Raw genomic sequence first — 23184 nt, 5'->3', positions numbered from 1 at the left:
ATGTATAAATCTATGCAATGTGACAGGATGTAATAATGACAGGGTTAGTGATTTAACAATCTTATTTGCTGCCATTTATCTGTCATTCAAACCTGCCAAAATTCAGTGGAGTTATAGATTGACCATTTGATGGTTCTTTCTTTTCTTGGCCAAGATATTATTGATCTTGGATTGTTTCTCAACATTCAGCTTTCCACATTACAGTTGCCGCAACCACCATCGGGGCTCCTTGAGTTTGACAAATCTTTTTATAAAGAAATTCTTGGTCTCACTGGTTGAATCGCAATTTGTCACCTAGAGCAGCAGTTCACTCAGGCCAGAGGTTAAGGACGTTATTATATTTGCATGTAGTTATTTACCTATCTTCTCAGCTATGTCTGACACCTTTGATGAATTTCAAAACCAAATGAGGAATATTCTTTTAATAGCTGACTTGGTGAAATTATGCAGATTTGGGACCTGATTCTTTTCGGGATTTTTGATAATGTCGTATAAATTCTGTTATTCCAAAAGACAGGCCAACTTCATAGTATGATGTATGCTTTTATATTGTAGCAATATGAACGTTCATACCTCAGGATTGCACTCAGATTTACAAGGCTGCGTGTCTAGTGTAGTTTTTGAAAAGGCTGCCTTATTGGAGCCATATGGCTGGATTGTTAAACATCTGTACCATAGGAGTAACAATTCCAGAGCTTCCTGCCATCTGGATGAATTACAATACTTGCAATTCAATGCATATGTTACCACACACCGACACCGTGGTAGAGTGTACTTATGATGAAGAGAAAAATAATAGCTGTGTGATCAGTCAAAAGTTGTACACGCTTAGGAAATGTTGCATCAGTGGCATAAACTTCCTGAATATTCATATTGTTTCCTCATATGTCGGATTTGTTGATTATTTTCACTTTATAAGGCAGTAGCTCATTAACTTTTTATAAGAAATGTTGTCCCCCCTTGCTTCTCACCTCAATTTTAATTCCTCATGGTGAGCATTCCTGTAACTTGAAAATATATTGTTTGAAAACTGCTGGACTTAGGAAATGTATTTTTCTTATCTTTATAGACACACACATTAAAGCTGGTGCAAGTGCTTTCTGTAAGAGCCTTACTGTTACATTATTCAAGTACGGCATTCTGTACATCAATAATGCAACATAAATTAAGGGAAATGATATAGCAGTACATAGATACTTTGTATCAGGGGATATTCTTTTTCTGATTCGGGATGTATGAGTGCGAGAAAATGGTGTGGAAGGCCATTCTGCATATAGCGTTATTAATTATACAGTTGAAATGACAGTAGGAGACGCTTTGAAATTTCTCCTTTTATATGCATTTGAGATGACTCCATACGTCTTTTTCCAGTGAAGAATATGAAGAAAATAATTTGGGTCCTGTGGTTTCTGTCTGAGGGGACACTTGCAGAGGAATTAAGAAATCCTGCTTCTCGTAGTAGCTTTAGTAGTCGCAGTTGTAGTAGCAGTAGGAACATTCTTAGCCCTGCGTGGTGACTGGGAGGAATCCCTGTTTTCTCCGGAACGAGAAGGTGGGTTGATAGGAAAGCAACAGAAGGAGCTTGGTTATCTGCATTCAACTTCTGCTGCCACGCTGCAGAGCGTAACCTAGGAGCCAGATACCAGTGTCTAATACCCCATTTTACAGAAGACAGCGGAGCAGGCCACAGCTCTGCAAACAGCAGAGGCCTTTGCTTACTCATTCTGAGCATCTTGGGAAGCCGATGTATGTGCATAGGAAGAAGGAGACCAGCCTTATAAGTAGATCCGTTCATTTTATGGCATAGACAAGACACCGGGTTACTATTTAGCCTAAAGATAATGAAGAGACCTTTTTGATTGGAAGGTGAAAAAATCAATTCTCATCTCCCATCCATCATTTTGTATTTGCAGTCAGCTTCTGGATGCTGATGGATTTGCAAAGATGCTGGTGGTGAGAAGTAATGAAGTAAGGGAAGGACTTCTGGAAGAAATGCAGTAGAAGGAGGGAAACAAAATGTTCATACGAAGGAATGAAAATAGCATAAAAGTGGAAAGGAGGGTATGCTGAAGCTATATAGCGTCTCAAGGGGCTTAATAAATATCAGAGGAAAAATTATGCAGGCATTATAGTTAGAAAAAGATTTAGACTGTTGCTAGTGTAGCATTAAAAAAGCTTTTCTGGCTGTTTTCAGCAATCTCAGCTGGATCAGTTTAAAAGAATACTATGAATGTAGAGACAGAAGGAAGCCGGATCCAGAGCTACCCATAGTATTCAAGCTAATGGCCTGGATGCCTGGAAGCTTCAGCAGGATCAAAAAAAAGACCCAAGAATCATAGATGTGAGTTCATTGTTGAATTCAAAGAGAGAACCATGCAAAGTCTAGTCCATTAATTTGCCCACTTTTAGCAAAGACAGATTGGTCCCCAGCTGCTGGAAATCAGCAGAGATCTACCATGTTTGAATGGACATCTTCAGTTACTTCATCCTCACTTCCACATCTTCTTTAATGTCTCAGTTCCCTTTCAAAATCCCCTTCCTCCTTCTCCTGCTTTAATACGCTGCAGTGTTGTTCATGCTAGTTTGCACTCATCTGGAACGGCGTGGCAGGCACCGGTGCTCATCCACAGTAGCTTTATGGCTCCGTCCTTCCTGTGTTGCTGGTATCCGTTCACTTGCATACACTTACAAAAAGAAGATCCTGTCTGTCCCATGTCTGAGCGAACTGTTTTTCAGGATCTATACATACAGGACATTTGCCATTTGAAGGCACAGAACTCCAGAAGCGTCTGAAGTTCATTAGTAGTCCAGACGTGTGGTGAGCTGGGTTAACTTACTGAAATCAATAGGGTCAGAAAGAAGATGGATGTGTGAAATGAAACATATGTTTAAAATTGAAGTTGTTTTCTTGACCACTCCTGTACATCCTTCTCCCATTTAATAGATTTATTTCCCTTGTGCTCTGAAGAAGTTTTTAAAGCCTAGTAGAAAAGGAGGGAGAGATAAAGAGGGAGGAAAAGAAGTTGCCTAAATCAAGGTGGCCTTTAAAAAGGGCTTCTGATGTACATACAAAATCTGAGATAACACCTTTTTCCACTTCTTTTCTATTGTAGTTTCCTCTGGCTGTGACCCTCCCCTGACCAGTCCTAGAGTCTTTGTCACGCAGTAGCTCTAGATGTCCAGGAAGCCGTCAGTCAGATGAGGGGGACTGTTTTAAGGCAGATTCCTTGTTGACTGAAAAAAAGAGCTACTGTAACCTATGCCACGTGTAAGCGCCAGTCACCCCTCTTCCTCATTTCTAGGCATCTTATAAGGTTGAAACTGTAAATAAAAAATGAATCAATATCGCTGCAAGAACATCCCAAGTGCATACAATGGCACAAGAGCGTAGTACAGTGTTGTGGGTTAACCCCGTTACCCGCTTGCTCACTGACCCACACAGCTGCTCTGGGGAAGAGGAAAGGAAGAGTAAAAGAAAGAAAATTTGTGGATGAAGATAAAAAACATTTAATAAGCAAAATAGAAGTGGAAGAAGAGAGAAACAAAGCAAAACAAGCTTTGCGAAGGCAATCACTCACCACCTCCCATAGGTAGATTTGTACCAGCCAAGTACTAAGCAAAAGATGGGTAATCTTCCGAAAGCACCTCCTCTCCCTTTGTATTGCTGAGCATGACTTTATAATGCATGGAATATTTCTTTCACTGGTTTGGGTCATCTCCTGGTTGTGTCCCCTCCCAATCTGTTCACTGGCGAGGGGGCAGCAGCACCAGAAACAGAGAAAGTCTTGATGCTTTGCAAACGCTGTTCAGCAATAACTAAGTTTGCATTATCAGCATTGTTTTGGTCACAGATCTAAAACACAGCACCATCCAAGCAGCTATGAAGAAAATTAACTCCATCCCAGCCAGACTGAGTACATACAGCCATACTGTAGTTAATAAAACATACTCATCAATATGATCCTCATGAAATCTCCTTAAGGTTTTTTTTCTGGTCTTTCCACCTCTTAGTTTCAGTAGTGACAGGGGACTACTTTGAAAGCTGGTGTGAACCACTCTTTCAAATATTTTTCACTCACTTCAGAACCTTGGAAAGGAGGAGCCCGTGTTGGCAATTGCCTGGGCTGGCCGAGGGTTTGTGGGCCTTGCTTCTGCCACCCTCTGCTCTCTCAGCCATTTATAGCAACAGCCGTGGATGCCCTAAATAAGTCAACCTGTGCAGGCAGGAGGAGGCATTTGGCTACCTGGGTGCACTTACTTGACAGTTCAGCTATTCCCCATCTCCTCTTTCACAGCAATGAGACTGGCTGGAAGCGCTTGGCAGATTGAATTTGGCCTGAAAGCTGCATGTTAGGCTTAGGTATACTGCATCTTCCCAGGTATAACGTACAGTTCTTTTAGGTGAACTTTTGGAACATGTGTCTGTAATTATTACATCCTTTTAGCAGTCCCGCTTAAAAATACTGATGCCATTCATACTAGGAATAGCGCACGAGCCTGCCATATGAAATACCGTCCCAAACTAGTTGTGTTTATTGATGTTGGTTTCTCAAATGCTGGGTGATACCCAGGAGTGGGTTTACTGAGTGAGAATTTAAAAAGGTTGTAGTTCCCTTTGTTCCCAATTAGCTTTGTCTTGTGTGGCACATATTCCATGTCTCATGGTAGGGTAAAGATATTTTATTCCATGGATTTCCAATTGCTTTTGCAACTGCATCCATTTCTGATGAGTATGTGATAGCCTATAAAAACAAGCCAGCTACTCTGTAGCTTAATGCAAACAGATAGTGCTCTGTTATGAAACAAGTCTGCAAGATTTGTAGAAAGCGATCACGTATGTTAAAATAAAAAGTACTTACAACTGAAGTGTAAATCATTTAGACCAAAGTGTAAAAATATTAAGATGCCAAATTGTGCAGAAGATTGCTGTGGGACTTTAGAAGAGAACTAACTTGTTCCTGTTGGGACTGTAGTTTTGCATCAGGAGCCTGGCTTTCGAAGGTGTTGAATGCTACAGCTTTCATCAACGTGGCTGAGAACTGTGGATACACACCATTCCTAAGTAGTGTTAACACCTCAACAATTATAAATGTCAGCTGTTGCTGTTGAAGTAACAACTGATCTGCAGATCGAGTTGTGCTTTCGTATGGATGTACTAATTCTTTCTGTAGCTTTATATAGCAAAGCACCTTCCTGAGACATTTCCATGAGTTACTTTACTGAAGTGGGTGATAGTGAAGCAAAATGCTATGAATTCTTCGTGGGGAAAAAAAAAGAAAGAAGATTGTGATAGGGCAAAATGGCTAGTAGGGGTGAGGTAAAGGTGCCCAAAGTGGACGTAGATGGCAATTTTAGGTTTACGGTAGAGTCAGTTGGCAAATCAGTGTTCATTTTTGGTTCTCAGTGAAAGAAGATGATGTCAGCTGATAGCTTGAAAAGCATCTGTTAACACTTCATACTCTAGTACAGCGTAAGAGTATTAATCAAATATCAAAAAGGCTAATCAGAGACAGAGCTCTTCTAAGCAGACATGGCTGCTTCCTCCAGAACCAGATAGTCTTCCACTGTTTACACAGACATTCTCTTTTTCTTTCTGTTACAGGATTATAGCGTTCCACTTTATATTAGTATGTTGTTGCACGTGCCTTTCACTTTAATAAAGGTTTTTTTAAGGCTCCCCAGGGAAATTTTTTGTGAAACTTCAGTCCATTGCAGATTTGATCACAAAATGTTTTTTAATAATTTATCTTAAGCTCAGTATTTCTAACGTAGGTATTCACTTTTGCAAACCTCACTTTCTCTGATGCAGGAAGTCAAGAGATATTTTCAATCTATTTAATCCCAAAGCTTTCCTTCTTTTTATCAAGATTTTTCCTTCTGAGTACTATGGTTTATTTTTATTACTGTAGGGCCCAGAAATCTATGTGCAAACCCACTAAAATCTAGCCTTACTTGAAAAAGCTTACAACTTAAGTATGTAAATTGAGTCAAATAAAGAGATCTTTTTTCTGATTAAAAATAAGAAACTGTGTATGAAACACATTATAAGCATACTTGTAAAGAAATTAAACCTGGTATTCAGTATAGCAAGCAACAGAAGAGGCTTTCAGTCGCAGCAGTGTGGTGTGTGTATGAGCTCTGCTGAAGCAAGTCACTGGTACATCTGAGGATCTGAAGACACTACGTCTGCATTCACAGGTGTCATGTTTTGGGAAAATCTACAGTTTAAATAGAATTCCTTTAAAAAACATTATTAAAGCCATCCAAAATTATCTTCTTTTTCACCAGGTACTAATTAGTAGTTCTGTTTATGCAATTGCTGTGTAACATTTACCTTATAGTAACGGGTAGGCATCTTCAATAGCTTCTGACAGCGTAGGTAAAAGTTTTTGTTTCCAACTGCCGTCTTCTATTTTCAGGCAACAGCGTGAATCACAGGAATGGGAAAGTACATTTTACCATGTCTCATTAGTAGACAGTTTCGCTAGACAGACATTTCTAAGAAATTGGACTTGATCCTAAATCAGTTGACCTCTTGCAATCTAGAGTTGGTTACAGACAGCTTAAACTAGTGGCTTGAAATGAGAATCAGCCCCCATAATTATACAGCAGTTTGTTTCCTGGAGTCTTTTTTTGCAGTTCTTTTCATTAAGTTGCTCTGAAACGCAGTGCTGTGGTGCCTTTTGAAATGTGAGGAAAGTGAAAAGTGTCTGCATTTAAATATTCCATCCTCAGTAATGTTCCATCCCCAGTTTATACATTAACATGATCTTCAAACAGACTATTCTTCTATCCTTGATTTCATCAGGGTGACCTTCATTTGCAGTGTGTGGCTTGATCTGAAATGAAATCTGAAATGCATTGGCTCTCTAGGGCCCATGCCATCTAATAGCCTGGCCTCAGCGACAGGTTTGCCTTTAGAAATTTGTCCATATTCACCCTGTTTTGGTGAGAAACAAAGAAAAGGATTTCTGTTAGATTGGCTTGATGAAATTTGGAATAACAATAAAGAAAGATTTTGTTTGAAAAATCAATAGTTTATCCAATGTGCTATAGGACTAAAATATATCTAGGGGAATCGGTGTAATTTAGTTTTATTAGGCGTTGCATTGCTCAGCAAAGTTAGCCAGAAGTATCATGCGGTCCAGATGTCTTGATCTATCTACTTTTGATCTTTTAGAAACAACGTTTTTGATGCACCCATCCTCCCTCTCACACATAGCACATACTCTCTGCCTATGAAAATCAATCAGCAGAGGAGCTGTGTCATTTACTGACAGCAAATAGAATTTTCTTGGCACGATACCCACAATTCAGGGCAAGTCAGTAATCAGAGACTACGGACATGTGGCAATGCTACCAGGTCCAAAAATATTTCACAGGAATTGTAATATGATGGAATTTCTCTACAAAGAAATTCACTTAATGCCCTGAGTGGGTAACCTGTAGCAAAAATATGCAAGTGCTGTAATTTTGAGGTGATTTCTAGAGAACAAGGCAAGATGGCTTGGTTATTGTACTAGACTGTTTAGGCCAAAGTCCTACTTGTGGCTCTCTCACTGTCTGCTGTGGCATCTCTGAGAATCTTGCCCTTATTATAAATGCTTTTTGTGATAATAGTTCATTTTCTTTCACGTTATCTTGTAAGCTCCCTTTATCGCTGCTTAAATCAAACAGGTACTCAGCCAGTGTTGGAACCCGTAAATTCTTGGTCTTTTGAGTCTTACAGTCACAGTAAGAAAGCAGAGGCAGTGAAGCAAGGCAGTGGTAATATACCAACGAAATTTCTATAGCGAAGTTCACTCAGCTAGAAACGCCATCGCACAACTGATGAGTTTCCTACAGTTCTGCCGTGTGTGATACAAGTACTTACCTGTTGATCTGTAATTTAGTTATCACCTTCCTCAACTGTAGGACGATGTATGTTCCTCCAATCTTTTTAGGATGGAAATGTTTGTTAATTTCTGACTTGCCACTTTTAGCTAATTTCTAACTTTGTACTTTGCAACTGGCAGCTCACTTTCCATTCCAACACAACTCCTAGGAGAGCCCGAGTTGCAGATGAAGATACCCATACCTGTGAGTGGCGAACAGTCGTTCCTTCAGCAGTCTGTTGAGTGTAGTTTGGTACTACCTGCCATCACAGGTAGTTTGGTTGATCAGGTTATGCTTACTCTTCTTCGGGTAGGTTTGGCTGCTTCTCCATGTGTTGGCAGGAAAGCTGAAAAGACGAGGGATCTTCACTGGGTACGAGCTTCTCCTCTATTCCCCAGCCTGTCGAGAATTTTATTCCCTCGGGCAACAAAAAAAAATTCCCCTAAGGTTAAGAACAGAATGGTTGGGGAATGCTTCCACTCGTTTTTGTACAGGAGAATTACTTCTTCCTTCTTCTGTCCTCAAAAAACCCTGGAGCCTCCTGCTGGCAAATACTATTTGACTACATTTAGTTTTGGTGGAGTGAGGTCTGCTAGATTGTATACAGAGAATGAACGCCAATGCGTAAGGGTAGATGTTTGTATTTCTACATTACTTAGGAAAAGATAGCAGTGCTTTTTCTAAAGGTGCAATATAAAGCACAATTTGCAGACAAATTGTCATTAAGTTTGCTGGTTGGATGAATCAAGTTCCAGTAGAAAATTAACTAGTGAAAATATATTTTCTATGAATTGCTGGAAAAGAGTTGGTCAATTTACCAAAATGGAAGGAGTAGACAGAGGGCACAGGAGGGGAAAAGCTTTCCTGGGTCAAAGATTCTGCTTTGCTGATTAAGGATCTCTCTTAACCTCATTAACAGTTTGAACTAATGATAATGATTGTTTTTGAACCCTGCAGTGTGGCAATGGGAAATCGTTTACCAGAAAAAGTTAAATGCTGAAAATTATCCCACAGAATAATATTGTATTAGGACATTGATCAGCAGAATTGATCTCAGCATAAGTCTTTCCTCTCAACATGGTAGAATGCGATGATTATTTCTAGTTGAAGCAGTGGCACAAAATGCATAAAATCAGTTGCAGGCCTTAAACGATGAACAATTATCAATATTTAGCTGATCTCCAAAGAGTTCTCAGTGGGCTCAGATTCACTTTCTGTGATGTCAGGGAAAGATTGAGCCTTAGAAACGGTAAGTGATTTGGGAGCGTGACTTACTTGTGGTCAGGATTTCACCTGAAGGTGGAATTTCTCTCTTCGCCCCACAGAGGAAGCCCAGGTCCTTGTATCTCCTGATCCCTATGGAGCACTGGGGGTGAGCAAGAGACAGCCCTGCGTGGACTATCGTCTCTGACCTTGGTCTGAGGTCTTTCCTTTATGTGTGACATTAGTCCTGAATCCGTTGAAATCAGGCATTAGACAGATGCTTTGTCTTCATTGCAGGTTTTTTGTAGGTTCTTAAACTTAACTCCTTCATGCCTTTGCACATATTCCTCTTGCCAGAGCTTGTGACTTTATCTACAGGCTAAGGGATTAGTGTTGCTTTTGCCCAACCTCGTGACCTGTCCACTCTGCAGGGCAGATGCACTTCAGTGCTCAGTCCTGCAATGCCTTCCCACAATTCCCTTTGTGCGCTTTGAAGTACTGCAAAGCTCTTCTGTTATTCGCACAGCCAAAGATACAAAGCTGTTCAGCTTACTGACCCCAGTTCTGCTCTTCTGACATTTGCTGCTACAAGGAGGCTGCTTTTCAGCTCTTGTTCAGACATTATTAAATGGTAAGTACTATCCTCCCCTTCCCTCTCTCTACTAGAGCAGATGAAGCCGATGGGCCATCAAAATGGCACAAAGAGTCTGTTAAATGTGTGACTCTCATCGACCTGTCCTCTTGCAGGGCTCTAACCTTCTCTTCTATTACTGTCACTGGCACTGTTTTGTGGTCACTGATGCGATGCCATTCCTGTCTCAGGGATGAGCTGCTCCAGCTCAGCTATTCCTCAGAACCACCTAGACAGCATTTCCAATAAGTGTTCCACCAGTCTTGCTTTTCTGAGGGCACATAGGAAAAGTGGCAGTCTCTTCTCTGCCTTGACCTTCCCACAGCACAGTTTACTTCCCTAACCACCTACAGCAGGCAATAGATTGCAACGTGGACTAAACTAGGGTCTCATTGGTGCCAGATCTTCCAGTAATCGGTAAACTGTCAACATTTCTCCTATGAGGGACCTGAGAGTCTGAAACACTGAGTTTTGGCTGGAATCATTCCAGGACCTGTACACTAGCCCATGTCAACTGTGTGAAACACTCAGCCATGACAAGAATGCGGGAATCCTTGTGTTCACCTTTTTTTTAGTCATCAGAGCCCCAGATTGCCATTCATCTGGTAAAAGAAATCTGAGCTGAAACTATCGTAGGTTATTAACAAATCTTCACCTCCTAGCAGAATCATACAGGGATTTACTGGTACTTTGTCAATGATGGCACTGACATATGTCAGGTTCTGCTCCTGGGAGAAGGCAAAATCCTCAGAATGTATCTCCTCAGTTCTTTTACTTTACACATTCACAAGTCATCTGTGGCATAGCCTACTCCCTAAGCTTTGGCAGGGTGTCAAGGCTGAGGATAACACAACGTACCTGCTATCCTGAACAGATCAATATCTCACTAAGGCAGTGGTCAGAGACTCCCCATGTCCCAGACAACAAGAAAGACCATTGATTCTGTTCTGATTGCAGAGATGCATAGTCTCTAATTCCAAATCTGCCAAAAACCGTAATGGAATTACACCTACAGGAAAAGGAGTTGATCTTGTGACCCATTGCTGTTATATGATCTGCATCCGTCTCTTCTTTCCTTTGCTCAAATTGATCTCCTTGTTTCTGTATGGTTTTTTTTTAGTACTTTCATCAGGGAGAGATGAAAAATAAGGGTTACCATACACTGAAACAATAAATTCCTCAAAGTCTGAGCAGGCTTTGAGATCTCTTCATATCTTCGTTTATTAAAGTTGCCAAACCCTGTATTAAAGTGCTATCCAAGGTGATAAATTGATGGATGTATCCTGAGTGATGACCACAGAAATAGACATTAAGCAATGCAAAGAACTATTATCCCACTTCATTGAAACAATTATGCAGGAAACCATCTAATCAGCATGATTCCTGATGGAAAGTCAGTGATTTAGAGAGGGAATCTTCCGTTCCACAAATAAGCAGTAATGTAAGAATGAGGAAAACCTACCTAGATGCATTAGCTGTAGTCATCTTTCTCCTACTATCAAACCTCCCTTTTCTGAGCACATTCTAAGAGAATCTAGCCAAAAGCTGACTACAGGCTTATCTAATGAAGCTAATATTGTAGACTCAGCACAGCCTGGATTCAGGCCAGTACATTAAGATGGAAACACCAGAGCGGCCCTGAGTGAATAGATTCCTAATGGATAAGGGGCAAGCGTCTTTTTCATGTTTTTTTCATCTTCTTTGACCTCTCTGCATTATCTGAAACCACTGGCCATGAGATAACTGCTAGTTCACCTGATAAATTATTCTTTCCCCTAAAAGTGGCACGAGGGAGTGGAGGAATGCACTACAATGGCCCAAATTGTTCCAGGGACACATACTAAATAGTGAAGGAAAACATCACTTTTTCCATAAAATTTCTGCTTTGCGTAGTCCAACAACTATAAAGCATGGGGCAAAATGCTTAGATGACCTGAAGTTAAAATACCCGCAAATATAGAAAAAATGCAAGTCTACATTTGGTTCACAGCAAACAAACAAAACTGGTCATAGTTTGGGTGAGATCAGTGTGTAGTGAAATAAAACAGGCAGCGACTGCCTAAAGTAGGGCAGAGAAAAGAAAAATATTCTGAAGAACTTGCAGTCGTGAGGCAGTGTCCTTTTGCCACGTCTGCAGTTAGAATAGACCCGTTTATTCTGGGTAGTTCTAGGAGAGTGCCTGAATTTCTCATTGTGTCTGTCATATAGCAGTGTCTGTATCTTCATTTAGCAATGTTTTCTGTTCTTATAATGTATCTACAGTAATTTATGCTTTCCGTCACCTCCTGGCTGCACTACAGTCCCTGGGCAGAAAGCCTGCAGAGCCCAGGAAACTCCAGCTCCTACAGAACACTCCAGCACATCTCTCCAGCAGCACGCGCTGCTATGAATGACTGCAGTTCATGAAGCCTATTTTCTGCTTTCTACACTGGGTTTTTTTAGACTTTGTAATTATACTGGTCTTTGTTTTGAAGATATTTTGCTTGTCTGGCACAGTAAAGTCCCATCAGCTGAAGTGGGAGGGAGGTGGAACTTGCTGAGTCAGTGGCTGTGAACTCCTCCAGGTTCAAAGGACCTCTGCGTATATTACCACATTCCATTGCAAGCACAAGACATATATTTTTTTTGACTCTGCCTTTTGTGAAATAAGTACATAAGTTATTAGTTTGGACAAGCTAACAAAACTTTCCGGAGCTAAATCACTCTGTACTTCTTCCGCTAGAATGAAACTCTTCCCTAAATGCACTTTCACCTCTAGGAAAGGGGATGAGAAGGTCGTTGTGGTAGGTGTTCGTTACGTTGCTTAATGGACTAAAAGTGGTCAATGGGTTAATAATGTAGTGATGAGCAGGATATAACAGTGTATATAAACCAGCTTGGTACAGCAGGGTTTAAACCCTGCAAAGCCGTAGTTTGGGTCCATACAGAGGAATGCAGCACCGAGGAAGACAGAGGAGCTCTGGATCCCTGGCCTGTGCCTGCTTTTGTCTGGGATGAACTATCTGTGGTGCCACTCACTTGAAGTAACTCTGCAATGAAAATATTCTCCGGTGTGCTCCACTTAGCAGTGTACTCCTCAATAACAAGGTATTTCATACCTTTGTGGATAGGAGACACAGACAATGCATTTAGTATATCTAAATTCAAATTCAGGACAACAACCAAAAAATAAGTGCTAGTGTTAGAGAAATCTATGCGGTCATTTCAGGTGTGAAAAGAGTTTAATCTTTAGGTCTATTTCCCCGAGGATTGTCCTTATATGTTATAAAAAGCACTGTTTGTAATTATAAAGCAAGTGATAAGCATCAAATGAATTGTTACAGAACCCTCTTGTTGACTTCATTCCTTGATAAGGAGCGGTTGCTGTGTGACCTTGAATATGGCCAAATAACTCATGCTAAACGCATTGCTAAAGATGGCAGTTTGGCAGGGCTTTGATGTAGGTCATTTTATTACCAGGCTGAATCAAACTACAAACTGATCTTAAACTCATGCCAAGAATGCTAATAATAAACTGATCAATGAGGTGCTGGATTGTTCAAGAGAATTGGTCAAGGGAAAATGCAGACATAAAAAGTCTGGAATTCCAAAGGTTGAACTGCTTGGGCTATTATACTGGGAGGAATTCTATTCCTTGCATTAGTACAAGTTTTCTTTACCCCAGGGGCCTTTAGCTGAGTGTTGAACAGGACAGTGTCAGAAAGTATATACTTATCTTTATTTTTCTTGACCTTTATGTGCAAGTAATTTTTATAGTTCCATTAACTAGTAAGATCATTTGCAAACCACTGTACAAAGTACATTATGAAGAATGCCTTGGGGACCATTGTATCCTATTATGTGGAATGTTAATAGAATGAAAAATTAATTTAAACTCTAAAGATTAGAGCAAGGCAAGACTTCCTTTTTATAGGGAAAATTCTAAATTTTATTTGCTGTGGTAAAACTTCAGAGTTGTACCCTAATATGACCTTTATATGGACCTTAATAGGCCTCATTTGAATCAGACAGTGCAGGAGTCTGATTATTTGCCTCCTTGAATAAAATGGCTTCCCCTTTTAAAAAAGGGAGATGGCTGTGACCCCCACATATGGGATTACTCCTGTGCCATTTCACCACTTTAACCGACTATATGCTAGTGAGCTCCTAGCTGCTTGTTTAGCAAGTTAATAAACCAGAGATGAGAGAGCCCACGGTTCCAAGGAGTGTCTTTACCTTTCTTGACTCTTTAATTGCTCATTAAACATTGTCATCTTCAGCTATGCAGGACTTCAAAACACCTACAAGCAAAGACGCCGTTCTCTATAGTACTATTTTGCATATCACTGATTGCTTTAGAATGAGAAATGCTATCTTGAGTCTTGCTTGTAAGTCTCCCATGGCGCTCTTCCCAAGGCGCTGGAGCATTATTACAGAAGTCAGGACTGTCCAGAGGCAAGTGGTTAAGTAAACTTTATTAGCTTAATTAGTCATTATTATTTCATATTTATGTTAGCATAGTTAAGGTGTGATATGTTTGTGGGGCTAAATCAACTAAATTTAGACCAGTAATGAGCAGTTTTGTTATTTGGAAGAGCACAGAAATAGTCCGCCATCAACCTTCTTGCTCACAAATCATGCCTTCGCCTGAGAGCTTAGCCTAGTTAAAAGTATAAAAAGGTTGCATGTTTTACGTGTAAGAATGTTTTATTATTCTAAATGTCCATGCAGGGAACAGAAAAATCTCAGGTTTGATTTCCGTTCCTCTTAGAAAACTGCTGCGTAAGAGTCACGTCAATGAGAATCGTGGTCTTAGATGAAGCTACACGGGGCAGAATTTTCGAAGTATCCCTATCCCACCATATTGTATATCTTTTAGTACGCTGTACTTTTAATAACAAATTCTAAGGTTGTGGCTGTTCTGTATGTGGACTTCTTGTCGTAGATAACCAGCCATTTTTAAACGATTGCGTGAAAGCGTGCATTTCTTTATTGGAATAATACCCTGTCTTGAATTTCATCTCAGTAGCCTAGGATGCCTCACTGTCTTCAGAAACCCTAACTCAAGTAAAATAAATGCACAAAAGGTGAGGACAATTAGTGACTAGAGAACTAGCTATCAATATTACATGCCTCCTGCAATACTGTCTAAACACAAGATACGAAATGAGACTAAATTGCACTTTTGATGTGCAGCGAACATAGAAAGGAAATGACTAATCTAGAAGGATCTTGCAGTCATTATAACGACGCAACATTCTAGTCACTGGTCACGTGATTTGATCGATAAAAAGCAAGAAGATTTTTCCTATAGGATCATTTATTCAAAGTTCACTTGTGATTTGAAGTTGGATTTAAATATACTTGTGGATAGCTTAGTGGGTTTGGTCTCCAGTGACCCAAACACAGAATAGGCAGCAAAATGTTTCCATCAACATTGATGCCAGCCCAAGCGCAGATTCCAGATGTGATCCTATCTGGTAGCCCAAACAGGATGTCAAATACAGCAGGAGTTGTTCAAATGTACAAGACGTTGGTGGAAAACATTTGACCTGTGAGGTACCTGGGAACAGAAAGAGTGTTTCATATGCAGGCCCAGTGCAACTTTAAACCGTTGGCCGACTTAAAATGAGTTGGGAATTTCAGCCTGGTTTTCAGTACAGCAACACAAAGCTACTTCCCAAATCAGCTTTGCTGGCCTTGTTTTAGACAAGAATGAATTAATCTGTGTCTTGGAATAAGTCTTTTGTAGTCCAGCTTCAGCCAGTTCTTGGTTAAATAAACATAATACCCACATTTCACACCTGATACAAAAACAAAGGATATAAATACATAGGTTATATATGCTGTATATCGTATATATGACATATATTTTCTATATATGTGTATATATATTTTGATATAGTGATCTCATTGCCACTACATTGTATTCGTTAATAACTTATACATGTTAGTCTAGATGGAAATTATATGTTCCAACTTAATCAACCAATTTGAATCAATGACACACTGCATTTTTGGCAACGTCCTAAGTGGTAAAATGGAAATAAGCTAGTGAGCAGTAAAGTTCAGGCTTTAAAATAGTTATTCAGTATTGTCCAAGTTTTTTTGTATGCGATGGGCATACCGGCATACACTGGGAAGTCGGTCAGACACCAAAGCAGCACAGTAGAAAAGTCTTCAAACCATGAGCTGTTCCTACTCAGGGAGAAGAAAAGGAGATTCTTCCGTGTATATCTCTAGTCGACCGGCGAGTGAGAGAGTAAAACCAACGTGGTTTTCATAGTTTGAACCTTAATGATATTGAACTTCCAATAATCCAACAGTGGACAAATACAATCTAGAACACTGTAGTTATGGAAAGCTCGAAGACCTTGAAAAGACAACGCTGCACTTGCAGCTACTGCATCATGCAGTAAAATTATTTCATCTTCTTCAGCTATTTTTTATAAATCTATTTTGGATCTTAATATACTTTCAAAACCGAGCTCCATTTTATCTTATGAACAGTAGCAACTTGAGTGCAATAGAAGAAGCTCATATTCTGCAATATAATAATAATAAGTGTCAGTTTGTTAAAAAATTTACTATGAAGCAAAACTGCTTACCAAAGTAATTTCTGGTGTTAGAGTTTTTCATTACAAAGAGCTGAAGTGACAAATGAGTTTATCGCTGTCAAGAGACCTATATTTTATTTTGGTCACTTAGTATTAATTAAGTCTTGCAAGTAATTCTTTTTTTGTGTGTTTGCTTTGTTTAACATTTTTAAACAAAATATTGCTCTCTCAGGCGTAGTTTACTGTATGTTTACCAACCACTTAATATGTTTACAGTGCTGTGTGTTGTCTCTTCCCAACAGCGCTCTGCACTGAGGAGTGTGTGCATGGAAGATGTGTTTCTCCTGACACTTGTCATTGTGAACCAGGATGGGGAGGTACTGATTGCTCTAGTGGTGAGTAAAGATTCCAAAGATGTGATAAAGATATATGCTGCTATTTAAAAAAGGCCTTAAATAAAGCCGTGGCCTTAGAACTTGGATGCTTTAGGTGGAAAAAAATGAAGGTTTTTTGCAACAATTACTATGTGATAATACCCTTTCCTACGATACTGAATTTCACCTTTTTTGCTTGTTTTTACAAAGAAGTGCTAAATACAGTGCTCCTAAAGCTTTCGGTCCTGTTATTAGGATACCAATATAGATAATATAGCTGTATTATGAATTTTTTCTCTCTTAAATCTTTAATACAACGCATTCTTCATTAACGACTTTGTGTAGTACTTGGTGTTGTTTGGAAAGCACCTTCTCTAGACAGAGTCTTTGTCCTGTTGAAGCCAGTGGGAATTCTGCCATTGACTCTTCATGCAGCCCAAATTCTGCCTTCTGACTTGAAATCCAAACCCTAAATTATCCATACTGCAGAAGTTCGGGAACCGGTAGAGGTGGGAGTTCTGCACCTTTTATTTGGAAATTAATTCATACTTGAGGCTTTCAATTTTTTCAGCTGGAGAAGCTGTGTATGTCAAACTCTCTTAATTGGTAATGATAAGTTTAAGTCTTCGCGATTAGTTCATGCTGGAATGAAGCAGTGAGCGTTCTTTCCAGTGCAAACATCAGACATGTTATGAAACACAGGCCCAATCCGCTATTGACATAATGGAAATAAGCTTGTTAAATGAAGTCTATTTGTGCGTCAGGTAAGTAAATAAAGCTGCATCGAGAAAGATGCGGTGAGTCATTTACTGAATGAACATTTCATTTTGCTTTTACTTCCTCCCTTTGTCCCCAAATTGATTGGGATCTTAAAAAAGAGGCAGCATTACCAGGCAAAAGGTAACAGGAACGGGATCTATAAAGAGAGGCATTAGAAGAGGACAGGAGTTAAATGTGGCTGGGGATGGACGCCTCCAGAGGCTGAACTCAACGGGGCAGACTCTCCTCTGGTCAAGTTGCCGGTGCTTTGTCTGCAGCTTTGCTGGTGTCTCCTCGGTTACAGCAGAGAAGGCGATAGGGAGAGAGCGGGGAGGAAGGACAGAAAGAAAGGCCACGCTTTGGGGTTTGAAGCAACCTTTCAGGATTACCTGATGTGTAGACAAGGGATAAATTGGGCAGCATAACATACTGAATATCTATCTATAACAATATTTTTTAAAAGAAAAATAGTACCTTTGTAAAATATTGTGTAGAGTCACAAAACTCATTTCATCTTTTTGTTATTTTTAGTAATAGATAGGTTTAACCTGACAGCCAGTGCGTATTTATACAGCGCATATGCACTTACAGAAGTTAAAAAAATGAGAAAAAAAATAATACTGTGATACCATGGACATACACATATAGATGTATACATTTATTCACACACACATAGTAACAAGCTTTCTATTCTTTATAATAATGAAGAGGAAAGGAGAAGATGTCAAAGTACAGATGGCTCTCGTGGACTAAAACTACCCAGTGACTCTTATTAAATTGCACTAATCTTGCAAGTGAAGATAAAAAGAAAAAGAAGGTTTTTCCTATATTGAATATTTAGCTTTTTAAAGTAATTAGGAATATTAAAGCACTGACAATGATTGAGATAGAAACATTATTCATAACTTTTATTTCCGCACTGGGCAGCAATCCAGTATATTTCATTTATGAGGTTTCAGCGGTGGGAAGAGAAGCGTTAGCCAATTCCTAAATTAAATATGCCCTGTTAACTTTTATAAATGATAGCCCAGGATTAGCTTCAAAAGTTAAGCTTTCATTTTATTAATATAATTAGTGTATTCACTGGACTATAGTGCCCATTGTCTTTCATTCCATTTGTTATATGCTGGGCAACATGCATTCTTGTCCTAAGGTCCGATCTGACAAGCACTGTCCGACGTAATGCTTGTAAGTGTGAACGGCCTCATAGAAGTGAGCCTTTGCGGCAGCTGAGAGCGCTACTCACCTCCCTGCTTGGCGCTGGCAATTTGGATGGCTGGCCTCTTCATTGTTAGGAGACTTTCTTTTAATTTAAAGGTATCAACAGATACCAGCTGAATACAGTACAATTGTTACTCTGAGTATTTCCGAGAGAAGAGAGAAGCTGGGAGCCTTTGCTTAACAGAGGTTAACCGGGATTTTCAGATATGTTGATGATCCACGTACTGAGTCGTATCGTACTGTTACCCAGTAACAATGTGGAAAACATTTTTCACTGCTCCTGGAATAATGTATTGTCTGTGCCTACTTTCTTCCTATTACTTCATTAATATTGGGTAGCTACTATGAAGGTTACATGTTTGCAATGGCAAATGCCATTTGTTGGGTGTTTCCGAATGGCTGGCCCTGCAGGGCTGTGCTCTGGCTAAGCTGGAGCTGTCGGCTGTCAGCGTGCCACCCCACTCCCTGTGGGGCCAGAGCTTCCCCTGTTATCCTCAGGATCGGTGGGTTTATTAAGTCACAGGCATATTGCTTTTAATGTTGGCTATTTGAAACAATTTTACTGGGAAAGATATTGCTAGCCAAAACACTCCCTTTAAATTTAGAAAATCTCACAGGAGCTGTAATTGTTTCCTGAAGGATCTCTCCTGCAAACAGTGTTGAGAAGTGGAGCCTACCTGACACTGGGAGTCATCTGTTGTCATTTACTTGGAAAGGACCTAGGGACACTCTTTTTGAGATAGTATTTCAACACCCTGCAGACGAGAACAAGATAACTTTCTAAAAGTTATATATAATTTTCATTTGGTTTGATGGGTGAAATTCAACCATAAGCAGAGCTCCAGCACATGGTCCAAGTGTCACTTCAAAACCAGAAGTTGGATCCAAATGTTTTTCTGTTTTGGTGCGCCGCAAAGACTGCCTATGGCAGGAGAGGGTATGAATTCTGAGCACAGATTTCCTACGGGGAGGCAAGGTTTTGGTGTTAAGTGCAGTTTCCCAGTGTTACCATTCTCCCTTGGCTAGAATATACTCAGTTAAATATTTTAGAGTAGTTATATCTACAGCCTATAGTCATCCAAACAATATAATCATCTTTCTCAGGCTTTGTTTCACGCTTTCCTAAAACTCAGCCTGTAAGACAACAATCACAAAACTTGCTATTTGGTGCAGCTTCCCAGGGACTGATCATGGTACATGTTAGAGTTCATCTGTTGTCAAGGTTAAAATAACTTCAGATGAATTGCTAAACAATTATAAAAAAACCCTGTGCCATATTCAGCTCTGCATGCCTCTATACCTGTGTTTTACTGCATGCTGTTGTACATCTGTCGATGCCCGCAGGCCTAGCCTTGATTTCATGCTATAAAGCTGCAATATATTAAGGCTTGATTACCATAACAATAAAAAGAGAAGTAATGAGGTATTAACTAAAGAAGCTCTTGAATAAAATGTTTTCAGGGTTTTAATGAAGCTAAAAATGAAAAGGAAAAGTCTTTAAAAAAATGCCATACCTTTTCCCTTCCCTTTTAACTTGTTTTATTAAAATTGGGCCCTTTTTGTCCATGCAATCTGCACTGTTGTTTTTTTAAATACAAAGGAAAATTGCAAATGCTCTGTGTGAACTTACCTGCTCACCTGTCCAATTATTTCAAAGCAATTAACTTCAAACAGTATGATATACCAGCTTGAAGTTCTGGTAGGAATATAATTGACTGTTGGTGGTTACCTGGCCTCTTCTGGGTCTTGATAATAGCCATCTGTATCTGCAAGCTGTTAGGCCCCAATCCAGCAATATTAAGCATATCCTTAACTTGACACACGTGAGTAGGACTTTTCACCTGCTTTAAGTTAAGCTGGTGTTTTAGGAAGTTGCTGAGTCAGTTTTGAAGAAACAGCTAAAAAGACCTCAGTGAAATCTAAAGCATCATCTCATCGAATTCATCAGGTCTGTAAGGAATAAGGTGATCTTTCTTTCAAAATGCTAAAACTCATCAGGCAATATTACTGAAGACCGTTCTTACTCTCAGGAGCGTTTTTCATTGCGGGGAAGATGACAGAAATCTTTCTGGTTAGAAACAGAGGGCACCAGGTAGGAAAAATAAAGTTCAGAGCAAGAGCCTTGAATTAAAAGCAAGAACCTCCCAAAATCGTGTGTGACAGTTTGAGACATTTCAGAGTAACCACACACAGAGGTTGTAATGAAAAAAATAAAGTGGTTTTCAAAATGTTTGCTTTGCTATTAGTTTTGTGAGAAAATATAGTACTTGCCTGAAGTGTAATTAAAGAGAAGTTGGCATAATAATGACAAATCTTCTTCATACTGTGTCACCTGATGGTTATAATATTGCTGTCTGGCACAGGCTGATCAGTAATGTACACATATGGATAACATAGTTTTCTTTGTAAAGGATGCTTTGTACAAACTGTCATTAAGAGCAAGAACCTATTTCATCTTTCTCTCTTTGTCAAAAATAGCCAAGGTCATAACAACAGGCAAGTCTAACATCACAGCAAGGTCACGTTTAAGGGTACAGCCCTAGAGCAGCTGGAGCGCTTCAGGTCTGAGGCTTGTGATGGATGAGAACTGCAGCTACTTTGCTAAGTCTGAAGGGGGGTTGCTTGACAAGCTGTGGCCAGCAACAGGAGAAATCTCAGGAGAAAAATAGAGCATGGTAAAGTGAGTCTGTGGTCTTCTTCAGGCTTGATTTGGGCTTCTGCGTTCTCAACATGCTTTGAACTATTTCTGAAGAAGAAATAAAGTTCAAAGGAAGGACTCCTCGTTTGTGAATACAGGCTCGACCAAAATTCAGCCTAACGCCAGGGACTGATCTCCTGGAATCATTAGTTAATTTTTTTGCCCTCGGGTTTTTAGGATAGGATTGACTGGGAAACCTCCAAGGTCCCCCGAAGAGGTGCAAAGGTGCAAGACCTCAGCTGCTCTAAACTGTCAGTGGGCCACTATATAGATCAGGGCCCAACCATGTTTCTTGTATAGGAATTTGTCTGCGCGGTGGGTTCGTGTCACAGGGAGTGTTGTATCTACGTGCCAAATGAGGTGACAGAACCAGGTACAATGTTTCTGTTTCCACTAAAGCTGTCTATTCCATTTGTCACTCCAACTGCTGAGTTTAGATGCAGTTTCTAAAGGTCTGTTTAAAGTTGTGAAACTTGAGTTTGGATTCAGGCTTAATTAATGCTTTAGCTGAAACAGAATTTCATATCGGTAGCATGTGGACTTTAAAAGTTATAATACACTTTTCATTTAAGCCAAGCTCAAATTGCAGCTTAATTTTGATGTGATTTGCAGACTCAGTGACAACTGCATCATGCAAAGAGATGCAAATGTTTAAAAATAAGCTCCAATGAGGCTCATATAAGGATCTTTCTGTAGCAATTACAGAGTGGAATTGATTTCTGCCTCTTTCAGTTCTAACAATTTGCTCTTCCTTAAACTTAAAAAATACTCAGCTCCCTTCAACCACTGCTGAACTGGTGTAATCAGGTAAACAGCTTGTGCTTAATTTTTGCCTCTGCTGGATGTTGGGCCCACGCGCTTGGGCTTGCGTACCCAGGTTGCGTGTGTGAAGCAGTCTCTGGAGCAGCCTATCTTCATGGGCCCAGCCTACGCAGGACAGCCTGTAACCAGGGAGTAAAAATGTAAACACAAGCTGCTGTTCCGTGCAGTTAGCAGCACAGCAGCATGTCCTGTATATATTTTTACACAGATAATTTGGCTGCATTAAATGGGGCTAATCCATCATTTTTCATTCAGAGGGAATATTTTGTCTCTTGTTGAAGCTGTTAATACCTGCTCAGTTGCTTGTGGTGGTTTCTCCTCACTCTGCTAGAGATATGATAGTATCGTCTGTGCTTCCGTGAGCTAACTGCTTTGGAGGTGCTGCAAGCTTATGGAAAGGTGTGAGAGTCACATTAGCGTTGGCTTTTCCCACAGTGATCGGGCTGAGCAAAGGGCAGCAGTTCATTCTGAAAAAGGAAAAGTAGATCCAAGAACTGCTTTGGGAAGAAATTACTTTCTATACTACTTCTATGTGACTCATTGATGGTGAATAGATCAGTTGCCAGTTGTCCTAAGGCTTGTACAAAAGTGAGGCAAAAATAGAAATTCAGCACCCTGTGTCCTTTTACTTCTTACCTTCATCTTCATCTTCCCTGTCAGAGTGTGGGAAAGGACTTCCTTCCTTCAAGCAGCTGGTTGTGTCTAAAGCCAAAGTCGTGACAGGTTATTCCGCCCAGCAGTCCCAGCCCTCCTGTGAGACTGCCTCTTGTGAAGGATTTTGAAGAGTCGATTGAGCTGACTTGACTCTCTCTGCTCCAGTCCCTGGAGTTCTGTCTTCCAGTGCCTGCCTTTGCTCTTAAGGCTTGATCTAGCAGTGTACTTCATGCATATGAATAGCCCTTTTAAAGTCAATAATGAACAACCTGTGTTATTTAAGTTAGATAAATGCTTAAGTCATTATCCAAATGGGAACTCAAGAGATGAGGGGGGGAAATCGGGTTGATGAGAATCTTGTTGAGGGACCAAGAGTTATTGAGTATGATCATCCAGGCTGAGCAATGGTGG

General features: G+C 40.0%; 1 protein-coding gene across 14 annotated transcripts in view; it reads left to right on the top strand.

The window, feature by feature from the left end:
- The window catches only part of MEGF11 (multiple EGF like domains 11), a 283386-nt gene that overhangs the window by 80261 nt on the left and 179941 nt on the right, over positions 1–23184 (top strand). For all 14 annotated transcript variants that reach the window (XM_063347292.1, XM_063347291.1, XM_063347294.1 and 11 more), the window contains exon 6: positions 16548–16640. In XM_063347292.1, the coding sequence (XP_063203362.1) occupies positions 16548–16640 (93 nt within the window). The remainder of the gene's footprint in view (positions 1–16547; positions 16641–23184) is intronic.

This window comes from Chroicocephalus ridibundus, chromosome 9 (assembly GCF_963924245.1).
Source record: "Chroicocephalus ridibundus chromosome 9, bChrRid1.1, whole genome shotgun sequence".
In the NCBI taxonomy this organism is placed as follows: domain Eukaryota; kingdom Metazoa; phylum Chordata; class Aves; order Charadriiformes; family Laridae; genus Chroicocephalus; species Chroicocephalus ridibundus.
Note: the sequence above shows the minus strand (reverse complement) of the source record. Positions and strands in the feature narration are given on the sequence as shown.